At 35.0% G+C, this 16,571-nt stretch overlaps 1 protein-coding gene across 2 annotated transcripts in view; it reads right to left on the bottom strand.

The window, feature by feature from the left end:
* Positions 1-6,004: 6,004 nt before the first annotated feature.
* Positions 6,005-16,571, bottom strand: part of LOC125667948 (protein CLEC16A-like) — an 89,729-nt gene continuing 79,162 nt past the window's right edge. For both annotated transcript variants that reach the window (XM_056163560.1, XM_056163561.1), the window contains exon 23: positions 6,005-10,657. In XM_056163560.1, the coding sequence (XP_056019535.1) occupies positions 9,639-10,657 (1,019 nt within the window). In that variant the 3' untranslated portion in view covers positions 6,005-9,638. The remainder of the gene's footprint in view (positions 10,658-16,571) is intronic.

Here is a 16,571-nt window from a genome sequence, read left to right as displayed (position 1 = left end):
ATATTCTTACAGTCACGTGATGTGTATGGTTTTCAGAAAAGAAATAATATGTAAAAAACATGCAGAAATTGTAGATAGTTGGGTGTGGCAATGGTATTTTGTGATTTGAACATTTTATTGTATGAATATATAAAGGGATTGAATACAAGTTCTAGCAACTTAGAAAACCTCTCCCAGTGGTAATGATATAAAAACATAATCTGCACTTGAATAATTTGATTAGGATAATTTAGAAAAGTGGTTGTTTTCCAGGAATCATTTAGTAAAAATTGACTCATATATGGCACGATGTTGTATAGTTACATAGCTTACAAAGATTTTTTTAAATGAAGAAATAAATTGACGCAATTTTGTACCGAGTGTCACGAGTGGTTTTCGTCGAAAAGGTAAAAATTCTTTGTTAAACATATCGGGTATGGCTAAGACAGACATCTCGTCTAAGTCCAAATTTACGTAATGTAACACGGCTTTTATTTATCCATTTTTCTTTTTATCTCAACAGATATTTTTTTATACAGAAACAGTCTTTGAGAAAGTGGAAAGCAGAATTAGTCGTGGAAATAAAATATCGTGCATATTGCGTACACTTTGTGGGGTGGCTGGTTTGGTGCTTTTTATGTATGTGTACGTACGGTATGGTATATATATGTATGGCATGGTTAGTATGTATGGCATGGTCAGTATGTATAGTATAATATTGTATATATGGTATGTACGGTATGTATGTATGGTCTCTGTCGGTCAGCGTCGATCATGGATATTGCGCTCTCATTTAATTGTCGTGTTGTTATGGTTGGTACAGCGTCGGCTGTGACTGAATAATCCTATTTGGTAAAGGCATTCTCTTCTGCATCTCGTGTAAGTACGGATGACCACTGATTTTGACTCGCTTCCCGTCTAGCTCTCCTGTCCTCGACAGATTTCTGGATTTCCTCCTCTCTCCCATCTGGAGCTGTTTAGCGTCCTGCGCCATAAGTGACGTGGTCAGCTGCGAGGTCCTCCCAGCTGACCGTTGTATTAATATATCAATTGATGTCATTGTTAACTTGTTTTCTGCAAGACATGAATTATTTAATCACCAAATGCACATTCATGTGCCCGTTTTGAGGTTAAAATGTGTTTGAAATAATTAAATACTGGTCTTATCACTGGAATATATAATAGAGAGCAATTTTCATTGAATTCAATTTTTGGTGACATTATTGCAGTTAATGCCCCTTCAAATTTACTTGTATACCTGTCAGCAAATTAAATCTATCTGTATGAGAACCCGTGATCCTTAGTTTGGCGAAGGAACAGTCACTAGTCCCATAAAACATCTTAGGTTTGACAGGGCGCCGGGATTAAAAAACTTCCGGTTGCAATGCAAGTAGTTTAACCACTGAACTATATTCTCTTTAGAGAAATGGATGTAAGGTATGCATGTCCACCTCTCCAAAGAGAACAATCAAACTACAGCGAAAGTAAACTTTTGGTAACAATTGGATATTAGGCCTGCTGTGCTGCATGTGGCGTGTTAGGTGTCTGTGTTTCTGAATTTACTTCCGATATATTGCTTTGTGTACATGTATATACCTTCACAAAGATCAAACCAGACCTAGAATGCGTGCACATGTCAATGCTTATGTCATGCAGGAAACAAAATTTAGTAATTTGATATTATACGATATCCTGGTAAGTGACACATTAATGTCTTAACTTTTTAAAAGTTCTTTGATTACAAAACTTTAAAGTCTTTGACTTGTGTAACCAACACAAGTTTTGTATATTACCACAACACTGTTCTCATTATAGCAATCTTATAACTTCCTTTTCTGGAAGCCTTTAAACACGATTCGAAGCGGGTCTCGGGCATGTCTTTCCAAGAAATCTGAGTGTTTTAGTGGGTAAATCATCAATACTAGCGTACAGTCTTTCCACTTGAACCATTGCACATCAATCAACAATCAATATAGATCACTGTAAAGTGGGTTAAGGCTGTGAAGATTATGACAATGCTTTTTTTCTTTCGAGCTTTACTCCGATATTAGAGATACTCATGTATAGCGTTATATAACAAACAAGTAAGCAAGTTTTTAAAAATAATGTAATGAGAATAAAGTGCACAGGTAAAGTACATGATACGCCTGTCTGGAACTACATGTACATAACGCATAGCTATGTCTGCATGCTTAAAGATGCTGTCTACTGCAATTCCAAAACGAGGCCACAGTGACCTACTTTTTGGGTGGCGACGCACCTTCCCCACCAACTGGTCAATATCTCATGGTGTAAACGATATGACCCGGACAAGATCTGTTTACGTATAGCCGTACAATCCCAAAATTAGGTCACAGTGACCTACTTTAAATTCGCTACACACCTCTCCACTAAATGCATCAACTTAGGTGTGATGATCCTAGGTCTCACAGAGCAAGATATGGTCCGTACATGATTTGAGTGTGTATAGCCATAACATTTCACCAGGAGTCAGTAGTAACCTGTTTCGGGTCATGACCTTTCACCCAAGAGGCATCAGCTGACCACGTTTAATAGGCCTCACAATGTGTAAGATACGATCCGGACGCGATAAAATGTCGAAAAGCCACAATGACCTATTTTTGGGTCATGACCCCCCCCCTCCTGCATTAACTGACTAAGTTTTTTTTTTATAGTTATATAAGCATCAAAGCGTGAAAGATATGACTCTGAATATGAAAGAGCAAACAGAGGGATGGAAAAATATATACCAAAATACGACCCGTCAAAAGATTGACGTATAAAAATTAACAGAAAATGTAAAAGAAATTCAAAACTTCATTATAAAATACTACGTTAAATTCGTTAATGAATATTTCATTGTTGTCATTGTAAAAGTATTTATGAGTATTCTACAATATACCAACTCCATTTAACTAATCATTGGAAATTGTATCACATATTTATCATTATTTGCACATAGTCATAACCAAATGATAAAAGGTCACATTTAATCTCTAGTTAATATGTTAACCCTCTTATATGTGGAAAATACCGGGAATTACTTGTGGTTTCCACATTATTTTAATCATGGCTAAGCCATATTTTTTCATTTAGATCTTCGAGTGCATTTTTCACGTTTCTTTAAATTTACATGGACCGATTTAGGACATTCCAAGGGTGGGTGGGGGTTCCATTCGTTATGGACTTTTTTTTTGCCCTTATTGTGATCTAAGGGTTGAGAAGCTCGACTTGGATGTCGTTTTAATAATAAAAAAAAATGGCGTCCTGACCCCCACGGAATACGACACCCCTTCCCACTGGATCCATCTCTGCATTACCATTTTGATCGAATGTTCTTTTATGAATTAGAACAGTCGCGGTATCCTAGTTCTTGGGGGCGTTTCCTTTGCACTCGAGGGGTTCCGGGTTTGACTCTCCATCTTGACACCGCACCAAACCCCAGGAACAAATAGACAGTGACGGCTCCTTCACCAAGTACCGGGCATTAGAAGCGAGTCACGGATTTTCAGATACGACTTTAAAGACTTAGGTCCCGTATCACAACAGGTGTAGGTACAATAAAGAATCCTTATTGCTTCGGCCTTTAGCACAATGTATAGTTAAACATTTGTGGCACTTACGTGCAAAACTTTCAAGAATTAAAATATGTTTAAAAACAAAACTTTCGCTCGAGTTTCCTTGACTACATTGGCCGCTATTTTCAATGAATCAGTAATATCCCCAATTCATTTTGTATTCAAACAACAAAAAAGATTGGGACCCACGGACCACATTACTTACATTGTCTGGTGCACATGGTTCTTAAGGAAAAGGTCGAAAATGTGAAAAGAAACAGATAACAGACAAACTTCGATAAAAAAAAAAAAAAATCGGGTGAGTTTTCACCTCAGTTCAGCAAAATATATTAAGCTCATCCAAACACGAAACATGGTATATCATGAAGATAATGAATTATTCTGAAATGACAGGGTCTATTTACAGCAACAAGAGACATTATACTTGATGGATAAACTTTCTGGACCCAATTAAAAGATAGAGAGTGTAAGATGCAATCCTAAAAAAAACCCTGCTCACACAAAATATATACACATTGATGGATTCATCGGTTTATACAAATTCTCAATGTTTAATAGTATCATGACATTTTTAGACATCTTTGCCGGTTACCAAGGAATAACTATATTCTGAATGAATACTTTATCAATATTTCTCTCATTTACAGTTGACAATTCCCGAGGAAATGAGTGTTCAGACAATTTCGGGATAAATGACAGTGTTTAGACAGTTGCTAATTTTGGAGTTAAATGACAGTGTTTAGAAAGTGGATAATTTCGGAGTAAAGAACAGTGTTTATACAGTGGATAATTTCGGTGTAAATGACAATGGATGGTTTCGGAGTAAACGAGAATGTTTAAACATTGGATAATTTCGGAGTAAATGGCAGTGGATGCATGATTTCGGAGTAAAGGACAGAATTTAGACAATGGATAATTTTGGAGTAAAGGAGAATGTTTAAACATTAGATAATTTCGGAGTAATTGACAGCGGATAATTTCGGAGTAAATGACAGTGTTTAGACATTGGGTAATTTTCGGAATAAATGACAGTGGATAATTTCGGGGTAAATGGCAGTACTAGTGTTTAGACAATGGATAAATTTGGAGTATTAAAAGGAGAATGTTTAGACTGGGTAATTTCGGAGTAAATGACAGGGAATGATTTCGGAGTAAATGACAGTGTTTAGACAATGGATAAGTTTGGAGTAAAGGAGAATGTTTAAACAGTGGGTAATTTCGGGGTAAATGATCGCGTTTTCGTGCATGTTGCAGGATAACTTCCGAGGTCAAGAAACGTTGTTTTGGAATATAGAAGCCAAGGCTTTATATTTCAAACAACATTTCGAGACCAAGGAGGTTATCCTGCAACATACATGAAAACAAGAAAGCTATTTCTATTCTACTACGGCTCATAAATATACAGCCGATCGTTTCCCTATATGGCTACGAATTAGGGCAATGTGATGTCATGCCAGTTTCCAAAACGGTCAACATTGTTTTTTGCTGACGAAAAAGGTGAGATGGTGGGGGTATTTTAAATCTATTTTGAAAATGATATATCAAGTACATTGTATTTAGTTTCATGTAAACGGATTATATCAGTTACTTTGAATACTAGTCTGTGCATCGCCATGTTTACATGTGTATCGCTCTCGGAATGCAGACGATTTGTTTATACTGATTGACAAATGTTCTTCAGTCATTTGCAACATATATTGATTGATTTTTATGATTATAAAATCGAATTATCGGTTATCGACCTTATTGTTGTATTAACAAAATACGAAGTGCAAGCGAGATGAGCACCAATTTTCTCATAATCGGTTATTACATATGAAGATATATCGTAGAATAATGACCGCGGTATTCCTTTGATCTCTGCAATAACCGTAATAGAATACTTATTTAGTATCATTCAAAACATAATACTACTTGCATTGGATGAGACGTCTCCATATGAGTGAACTATTCTCGAGAGGGATGTAAAACATTATTCAATCAATCATGCATTGGATGACCGACTGTCAAAACACGGACAGAAATCAATTTCGCCGTCGCATACAATATTGTATGCGAAAATCTGGATACATTGGGGTATCAGTTAAAAAAAGAAAACCTAATTCGTAGTTTTAAAACTGAGATATAAGATGCCCCCCCCCCCTAAAACTAAGCAACGATAATAATAACAAAACGGGCCTTAGTTACGTCTAGTTCAATTCTAACGATTGCATGACTGATATTATTCGAAATGAAGGGGTGGGGGTGGGTGGGGATGCCCTCTTCTCCTACGCCCTTGCTTGATGTTAAACACATAATATCACGCCCAATGCTTGTAAGGCTCTTCATCAAGTCACACACACATAATTATTTTATTATGCTTACTCATTCACCAAAAAAAGGGTTATATTCAGCATCTGTTACTTTTGGAATTCTTCTACAGTGTATATAGTATCGATCACCAAGAATCAAGGAAGCTCAAACAATTTTAATCTGTCCATTCACCTGTGAATCTGCATCTAACATATGGTGGTCTACATTCCTAACAGTAATACCATAAAAGTTGGGCGAACATAGGTCTTACATTGATTAATGATAAAAACATAAACATGTTCTAAATCTTTAAAACCTTGTCATTCGTCTGAAAAAGAGAGAAGCCATCCCAAGGAAACAGTACTTCGTTGGCTTACATAGGGTTTATAGTTACAGTGTATTTATAGTTACAATGTATTTACATAGGGTTTATAGTTACAGTGTATTTACATAGAGTTTATAGTTACAGTGTATTTACATAGGGTTTATAGTTACAATGTATTTACATAGAGTTTATAGTTACAATGTATTTACATAGGGTTTACAGTTGGTGTATTTACATAGAGTTTATAGTTACAATGTATTTACATAGGGTTTATAGTTACAGTGTATTTACATAGAGTTTATAGTTACAATGTATTTACATAGGGTTTACAGTTAGTGTATTTACATAGAGTTTATAGTTACAGTGTATTTACATAGGGTTTATAGTTACAATGTATTTACATAGAGTTTATAGTTACAATGTATTTAGAGTATGGTCAAAGTCCAAAGACTTAACAATTGTTGGAATTGTAATGCATAGCAGCTCAATAACAAGCCCTATCCTTTTGTTTTAATAATTCCCCTTCAATGTAAGAGTTGACATTTACTTCCAAAAGTGTCCAAAAGTTCATCCTCTTAAATAGAAAAGAAACAAGATGCATCTGTCATAGTGCATATTTCAGTTTTAAAGGTGGTAAACCATTGACAAATATGGTACACTGTAATACAGACAGAGGGCTGGAGGGTCGGTGTTCTGGCAGCACACTTGCTGGTATTCATGAAAATGCCATACAACAATGCTATTTTTCCATGAAAAATCTATTTTTGTCAAAACAAGCACATGTACAATGGTTTATAGAACATACACTGTATATATATTGCACTTTTAAATATGCACATATTTTAAAAGATTTCCAAGAAATCTTAAAATCAAGAGCATAAGTCAAACATACTTTCACATACTCTTCCAAGGTGCATAGGACAGTAACTCCATAAATTATCTATGTATGCCAGTGATAAATTGACAATCCAAATAAAACCAGACAACACATTCCCTCTAATCTTAGAGTATCCAAAACAGAGCTTAAAAATAATCAACTGGAAAAAGCCAAATGCATTTATTTTTGGTTTTTCACCACTGTTTAATTTAAAGTTTAATATAAAATAATGAAAAATAAACATTCTGATACTAATTAAGTTATGCAATGTACTATTTTTAAAAATAGGATGTAGATATATGATGAATTAATTCATTTGATGCATTGGCACATTCATTAAATAGATACTCATTTTCAGTCTAGCATGATTCGGGCAAGAGAAATTGATCTGTCCACATTCATTATACAAACCCCACAACTAAAATGGAAGTAACTATTTTAAAATTATGATGTACATCATTGTCAGAAACCCACGGGTGATCTCGTCTTTTATTCATCATGAGGAGTAAAAATCGAGATCACCCGTGGGTATCCAACGATAGATGTAAATGTACATATTTTGTATTCCAAAAATTTGATTGACAAAGTCCAGCCTAAACAAGTCTGTCCTACAACTGGGTCATTGGTGTCTTAGGTCTTCTAAAAGGATTCCTGTAGTTTTTCTTTACAAGGACCATTTTATAGTACAAAAGATTTTAATGATGGAATAACATTTCCTAATGTGTTGTCTGCAAGGAGAAGCCACACATTAGGACCAGTTTGTCTATCTCTCTCTCATACACTTGCAGCAGAAAAGCCATACATTAATTAGGACCAGTTTGTCTATCTCTCTCTCATACTCTTACTGCAGAAAAGTGCATCACTGTAGTGCACAAAATACATCTGTCTGCAACTAGGTGCACATGATGTATATTTATGTTTGCATACTCAAAATTCACAAGCTGTGAACTATACTGGAATTAAATTACTGTAACATACTGAAGTTATCTATCAGCAGACCAGGATTGACAGAGCTAGGTCTTGCAGTGTGCAATCATGACATCATTGGGCTATGTATGGCCATAAAATTCCAAAATGAGGCCAATGTGACAAACTTTTGGGTCACAATACCCCTGACCCCTCCCTTCCTCCAAGATGCATTAACTGAAAAAGTTTGATGAAGCCAGACTTTACAAAATACAAGATATGATCAAGACATACCATAATTTGATTATGTATAGCCATAAAATTCAAGGCCACATTGACCTACTTTTGGGTCACAACACACCTTTATCCTATGATGCATTTAGTGGTTCTAGGCCACCCAGTGTGAAAGTATAATGAACGGGGACACAAAAATGATAACCAATGGGAATGTCCATACCCGAATACGGATCATCAAAATTTGGGCATATAATATGATTCCCTTAAAACCGTTGCTTGCAGTAAATCTGAATTTAATATAAGGGAATCGTCATTGTTTAAATTTTGTATGCCAATTCAGCATTTTGCTCTCTACTGGTGAATCATTTATATATGAACTTTATATTTCTGGGATCTAAAATGTCTAAATACCAGGTCACAGGTGATTTCCTGGAAGATTGAAGTTTCTCAAGAATAATTTATAAGTGGTTCTAGACTTTTAAATGTCCTTCTCACTCTGTTGTGGAATATCTGCAGATTATTGTGATTTATAGATCATTATCCCAGTCATTGTAATACTCTTCAAAGTTGTATTATTACGATTGATTGAATTCATATTGTGGGGAATTTTGAGTTTGACTGTAATCCTGAACAATCTTAACAAACCTTTCTACAATACACATTTCTCTTACCACCTAGCTATTTATGAAATGTAATACAGTGTATTTTTTAGAAAAAAATAAGTTATACATGTACCTTAATACATTGCATAAGTTCACTTTCATGAGTAGATGTACAATTATATGAATTTCTATAGTTTCCCCGACGATATTCTAGATCCTTGGTCTACCTGATGTCTACTACTGAAGGAAACGGAATGCCAAGAATAGACATAATCTTATTACTAACAAAGATTAAAAAGACACAAAACACAATGCCACCATACTCAACAATGAAAAGAAGTCCCCATAGCTAACAAATAAAACATAAACAGTTCACACTTAAACAAAGGAATACAAGCCCTAGGTATAATTCGCTCCCTAAATTTGAAGGTGTGTACACAACATTTTACACATGTATGTGTTATTTTCAGAAAATCGCATGATCGTCTTCAGATATGACATCATAGATGTATTCTTTCCCTTCCAGCAAATAGACAGACTTAAGAATCATATTGTTACTATATCTGTCATTGTAAGTGATGTTCAATAACAGATGACGAAATGCTTCATGTCTGATATCATATTACAAGAAATGATTACTAATAAAATTAGTAGTACATATTATAAGTCATGATTTTATTCTGTATTTTTCAAAACTCTCTGACTTCACTTAAATTTTATTTTATATTTTTGAGGGGCCAAATCAGACCCAAAGTATGTATAGTCCTTTCTTTTTTGTACCAAACTTGGCAGTAAAATAATTTCTTGACTTCAAAAATATCACACTTAAAATACATAACATATCACACATTTTTGATGGAACCCTTTATGCTCCCATCCAAACTTGATTCCTGATCCTCATCTACTGAACCATAATGCTGTTGAACCATCTGAGCCAGTTTAGTCAACTGCTGTGAGGCAGACTCGTCCACCAAGTCATGAACCATTTGCACTCTCTGACCCTCAGTGGAGTCCACACCCACCTCTGCCTCAGAAGCAGTTTTCCTAGCGAACTGTGGCTTGGCAGAGTTAGTTGATTCAGAGCTGTTGCTTCTGGTTAATTCACCTTGATTGTCACTGCTTGTGCTTGAAACATCACTAACACTTCTTATCCTCTCTACCTCGGTAGGTGGTAACAGTTTGGGTCCTAAATTTTCCTCCGAGTTCATCTGATCTTCCCCTTGAGGTAGGAGAGAAAGGGTGGGGGCATCAGCAGGCCTAAGAGTTTTTGGCGACTGACTAGATGTGTCTCTTGTAAAACCATAGCTTTGAGGGCTATTTTCTGATGAAGAGGTCGAGGATTGTGCTGGAGAAGAGCCCATTGGGATAGGACTGCTGTTACTATGAGGTCTGCTGACCTCCTGTTTAATGGTAACTGTCAATGATGTGGCACGTCCTTTCTTGGTCTGCAAATTGTCATTTCGCCTTGGACTATGGGAGTGACTTCTACTCTGATGAGCACTTGACTGCCCGACCAACTTAGTCCCTGACAATTTCCTTCCTGAATGTCTCTTCTTTTTCCTGGATAAATCTTCCAAAGGGATCTCCTGTTGTATTCGGACCTCGGGGGAGGGGGAATGACTAGGTACTCCTCCTGTATCCTGATTAAAGGACTGATATGCAAATGAGGCAGCCTCTTCTGCCACTTCAACATCATCTGCTGCTGTAGTTTCAGAAGTGGAAGGTTTTTCCTTTTTATCAGACATTTTCCCTGAGGTTGTGGTCTGATTGACACTGGAGACTTGTGCTGCTTGTGGTTTGAGAACATTTTGGGCTGTGCCATCCCGAGGGGAAGAATCAACCCTTACTGGATGACTGCGACCTGCCATGATATAAAAAAAAAATATTGATACAACAGGTTAAGAAAATCTCAATTTTCCTTCGACAATCTGAAAATTAAAGAATTTAACAGAAAATATGTAAGAGATGATTTTTAACCTTCTAATTTGGACAAAATTTCTAAAGTATGCTGGAAATCCAGAAATTGCAATATGATAGTAAACAAGTCTAGGGGAAAAATCCTGAAACAATGAGCAGACTGCAGTTCTTTCTTTTAGTCATACAAATAGATAAAGGGTAACTATAAAAACAAAACTGTCAGACACATATATAATGTACTTTTGACTTAGTTTATGAAATATATAATACTGAAGCAACTTTGTTTACCACAACATTCGCATTCTAACAGGAGAGTTTATTTCTTTTGTTTAAAGGACTAAGGATCCCTACATGGGTGGGTGTGGTTTACAACATGGTGACTCTAATGACTAAAAGCCAGTTGTGTGCGTGTATTCTCTGAGCACATTAGTTCTATCTATCTCAAATAACCAGACAAGCGGTTCATTCTCCAGGGTGGAGTCTAGGAGTATAGTACAGGCACTCCGATATAAATTCTAAGAAGGATAGCCAATACCCAAATTGTATGTAGAAGAAATCTGTGGGATAATGGGTTTCTATGAAAAGAATTACAGAGTGCTTGAATTACAGCACGCCAATAATGAAAAGCACACAATTACATGCAGATGCTATACAAACCAGTATTCATAAAAACATCACATTTCACATTCTTATGAACTTTCTCTAGAGAGAAAATCTTAACAACAATTCACGGAGTAGGTAAACAGTTTTGAAGAGTGACTCAACATAAGTCATTTTAAAAATTTGTGGTAAAAGTTCTGATGTCTAAATAATTTTGATTAAACAAGATATGCTTGTGAAACACTATGACTCAAGTGGCAACAAAGAATCAAATGAAAGGTCTTTCAATAAGGAACTATATATACAAAATGTGAAAGCCCTACCTAAAGTAGTTCAGAAGATATTGCCTAGGTTAACATTTTCTTAAAAGTTTGTCAGATTCAAAAGGTAAAGGTCACAGAGTCAACATTTTGGTATCAAAAGAAAGGATCGACATTAGAAATGCATATCGCATCCCTTACCATTCAGAAGTTATGAGTAAGGTTAAAGTTTTGTTTAAAGTTCAGAAATTTGAGTTAAACTCCAAAGTCACATGGTCAAAAATCATGGTGTTAAATACAAGGTCTTGTCATAAATAAGCTATCTTCAAATTATGAAAGCCCTACCTTAATTAAGGACATGTTGCCAGTGTTAGTTTTTCATAAAAGTAGGTCAAACTCCAAGGTCAAGGTCACAAGGTAAATACTTTGGTATAAAAAGAAAGGTCTTGTCATAAATATGATATCCCCATCACTCACCAGTCTAAAGTTATGAGCAAGGTTAAATGTTTCAGACAGACAGGACATAAAAACAATATGACCCCAACTTTAGTTGCAGTAGCATGAAAAAATATCTTCTATGTGGATTTTCATAGAATCGATAAGCAAAACAAATGAAATGAAAGAAGTGATTAAGATTGATTGATTGAATATTGTTTAACGTCCCTCTCGAGAATATTTCATTCATATGGAGACATAACTATTGCCGGTGAAGGTCTGCAAAATTTTGGCCTATGTTCAGGCGCTTATGGCCTTCGAGCAGAGAGGGGTTTTTATCGTGCCACACCTGGTGTGACATGGGACCTCGGCTTTTGTAGTCTCATCCGAAGGACCGTCCTATTTAGTTGCTTTCAATGACAAGCAAGGGTTACTGAATTATGAGAATTCTCTTGAATGATTTCAGAACTATAATGAAATTTTGAAGGGTGTGTTGAAAATCTAACAGAAAACTTGAGTGAATTACATTCCAGTAGTTCTTGAATTGAAAAGATGACTAAAAGCTGACCTTTGTGTTTTAAAGATATGTAATTTACACCAAAATTAACATGTTTTTAAGAAATTAATGTTCACTTTTAGGTGCAGAAAATAGTTGTTTTGAGTTAACTATAATTTTCATTTCTAAAGTGTTTGTGGAATCAAAGGGAGATAACTTAAGACTTTAAACCTTTTCCTGCATTGAGTAAAATTCTGCAGGACAATTGTTGGTCAAGTTTTACGAGTTCAATCGGGTAAGAACAAAATTAGATCCACACTAAATGAAGATGCTTGCATATTCATTTTAATTATTTTATCATGTTAGTTCTTGAGAAAAAGATTTTTAATGAATTATATAGTATATTTCTATGTAAAATTGCAAACACATATGGTGGTCCTGCTAAGACCCCTGGAAGCATGGTGTGAACAAACTTGAATATACACCACATGAGGATGTTTGCATGCTAATTATTTTACCACTGTGGTTCTTGAGAATATTTCAAAAGAATTTCCCTTGATATTCCTAAGTAAAAATTTCAAACCTTTACTGTAACCACCTCAAGATCCTGAGGGGTGGTGGTGACCCAACTTAAAGCTTCTATGCAAGTTTTGACTTTTTCTAGTCCAGTAGTTCTTCCAAAGAAATTTTTAACCCCCACTCAATTTCACTCAATTTTTTTCTACTTCCTAATCATCTCCCCTTGAAAGCTGATGTTCATTTTATTACTTGAATCCCCTTCACACAAGGATTGTTTGTGCTAAGTTTGGTTGAAATTGGCCATGTGGTTCTTGAGAAGATTTCAAACATTAGGAAAGTCTACACAAATTGCTCACTTGAACTTTCAGCTCAGGTGAGCTAAAATGTACTATTTTGATATTAATATTTATGAAGGCCATATTGGGATAATGAAAAGTGAATGGGATAAAATTCTCAGAACTCAGAAAAGCAATAAAACCTTTCATATATAGCCAACAATCAATTTAAAAGCTGCGGCAGATCTTTTTGAAAAGGAATCATGATACCTTAAACCATTACTGCCAATGTTGATTTTATTATAACTGCAAGGTTTGCATATAAGATGTATTTTCCACATCATTTAAGAACATTATGAGTTCTTTTACTTTTATCATTACTAAATCTATACAATGGCTTTCATAGAAATCAGAACATACACCTGCAAGCATGCTTAGTCATGCAGTTGAACATAATTATACAGACGCGATGTAAAACTTTAAACATTTTGACTTTACGCTTAAAGTAGCCGCTGTTTGAAATTAATTAATAGATTAAAAGTGACTGTTATAATGTCCTGCCAAATTTTCTTTTTTCCAAACTCAGATAAAAATTTAGATTTTGTTGTAAATTATAATTATATACAGACACAATGGCTGTTGTTTAGTTCTAAAATACCTGATGGATCAAAGCCACCTTACATCAGCTGTTGGATACAAAAATTATCAATTGAAGGACAGATTTCACCTGGATTTGAAGGGTCCCCCCAGAATAATAAACCTAATTCACTCTACTCTGATTATAAAGATTAGCAAGCGTTGTCACCTGTAGTGGGCTGATATTTCTTGTAGTATTTTAAAAAGTGCCATGCCCTACAAGCCACTGAGCATTTTTACACATCTTTTTTTAAGAAAGTTAAAATTTCATGCACCTACAAAATGGGTTTTTCTTATAGTAAAATAGAGTGAAATACTCCATTTCAACTGGTCAAAATAATTTCTTTATTTCAAAGTAGGTGCTGGTAGATGGTGGTAGGGACACCAATGTGTTGTCCAGTGTGTAGCTCACCTGAACTGTTTCTAATCACATTTTGTCTGTTCATCCAGCTGTCTCTTAACTTTACACATTTGTTTTACATCTTCTCTAAAATTACTGGGCCAATTTCAACTAAACTTGCCATAAAGCATCCTTAGGTAAAGGGAATTTAAAAGTGTTCAAATAAAGGATCATACTATTTTCAAAGGGGAGATAATCAAGAAACAAGCGGAATTATGGTGGCATCTTTTCAAAATCTTCTCAAGAACCAGCGGGCCATAGGAGACAAAACTTACACGAAAGTTTCCTAAAGAAAGTAGATACAAAATTGCTCAAATTATCACTCCCAGGGGTTAGGGTGGAGTCACAATAGTGAATCAGTTTTACATGGGATCTATAGGAAAAAATCTTTTCAAATCTTCTAAGAACAACAGGGCCTTGCTAAGTCATATTCATATGTATTAAAGCATTCTCAGATACGGCAGATTTAAGTTTGTTCAAATCATGACTGCAGTGGGTAGGGTGGCCTGGGTCACAACATACGGATCAAATTGTATTGAATTATATAGGGTAAAACTTTATAAAAATCTTTTTCTAAAGAGCAACAGGACCATGATTAGTCATATCAACAGGCAAGCATCCTCAGGTAGTGCAAAGTGGAGTTTGTTCAATTTTGGCTCCCAGATGTTGGATGAGGCCACAATAGGGTATCAAAATTATACATAGGAATATATAATTAAACATATCTTTTTATGAACAGCTAGGCTATAATTAGTCAAGTTAAATACGCAGCAGTGATTTTTTTTGTTTTTCAAACTACCACCCCTCCTTTTGAATTGGGAAAAATTAGCGACATTTTTCTCAAATTGGGAGAAATCATTCATAGTAAATCAAAACGGTGAAGATGCATAAAATAATCAAATAAAAATTTTTTTGTTTGAGGTTTAAAATAAATCATTATTTAACATTAAATATGTACTGGAAGTCACACCTTGTATAGATATTATTTACTTTTTCGAAGAAATACTTATTGTCTAATTTTATAAAGAAAATAATAAATTATTTTAAATTCACCAGCATTTGTACCCATAATCTTGTAAATGTTATATTAATAATCAAGTTTCCAGAATGTCTCTCCTGTTTGTATTTTTTGGATTTTAGTAAAACCCTATACTGTTGGCCACTTCCTGTTATTAGCCTGACCCTACATATAATGGCGGTCAAACTAAATTGTAAACAATATGGCTTAATGTATATCTGGAAACTATGTACTTCGCTGCATATCTGCTTATATGGATGCCTCTATTGTTTTACATATGCTTTACAAAACCTTTTGCATGTGCAGTGGTTTGGAGAATAAACTGAAGAAAAAAACGTATTTACTCTTTGTCAACAATATACGGTAACCTTTTTTTAAAATGACCTAATTTCCCTAGAATTGAAATTGGGAAAAACATATATATATAATTGGGAAAAAATAGCTAATTTTAGTTAGGGAAACAGCCGAATATCGGTGGGATTTTGGCCTTAAAAAAATCACTGGGCAGGCATCTTAAGATAGTGCAAATTCAACTCTTTTTTCTTAAGAGCAACAGCATATGGATTAGTCATATCAATAATCATAAGCAAGCATCCCAGGGAAGTGAAGATTTCATTTTCTTCAAATCAATGCCCTAAGAGGGAGAAGGTTTGGGCCACAAGTTTTAAATGAGAATGTATGGGGACAAATTTGAAAATCATTATTTTAAAAAAATATGGACCATGGGGTTTGGGTGGGGCTAGAATTGGGGATAAAATTTGACTTGATATATGAATATAGAGGAATATAGGGCATCCCCATGTTGTGTGAACTGTTTGGCTTACCACAAAATGGATTCAAATATTTTGGGAGAATAAAAATCGGGGATAAAAGATCTCTCTCTTTTAAAATCTGAAGAATAACAACACCAGGTTGACTCAGGTGAGCATTGTGGCCAATGGGCTTCATGTTTAAAAGGTTCTTATTCTCATCACATGATGAAATGTACCCATACACGATCTGTTAATACATCTAACAAATCCTCATAACATGTTTTATTAAAAAGCCATGAGCCTTAACAAAGGTTAGTAACAAATAGCAAAACGTGTTTGTGAAAATGCTTGTCCCCCATTTAGTGTGGTTACACTCATATATGTGGAAAATAATAACTTGACCTGGATAAATGAACTTTTTCTTTCATATATAACATCAACTTTGACCTTTTAGTTTACCATACAAG

This window comes from Ostrea edulis, chromosome 4 (genome assembly GCF_947568905.1).
Source record: "Ostrea edulis chromosome 4, xbOstEdul1.1, whole genome shotgun sequence".
NCBI lineage: Eukaryota > Metazoa > Mollusca > Bivalvia > Ostreida > Ostreidae > Ostrea > Ostrea edulis.
The sequence above is the reverse complement of the archived record's forward strand: the minus strand, read 5'-3'. Positions and strand labels throughout refer to the sequence as shown.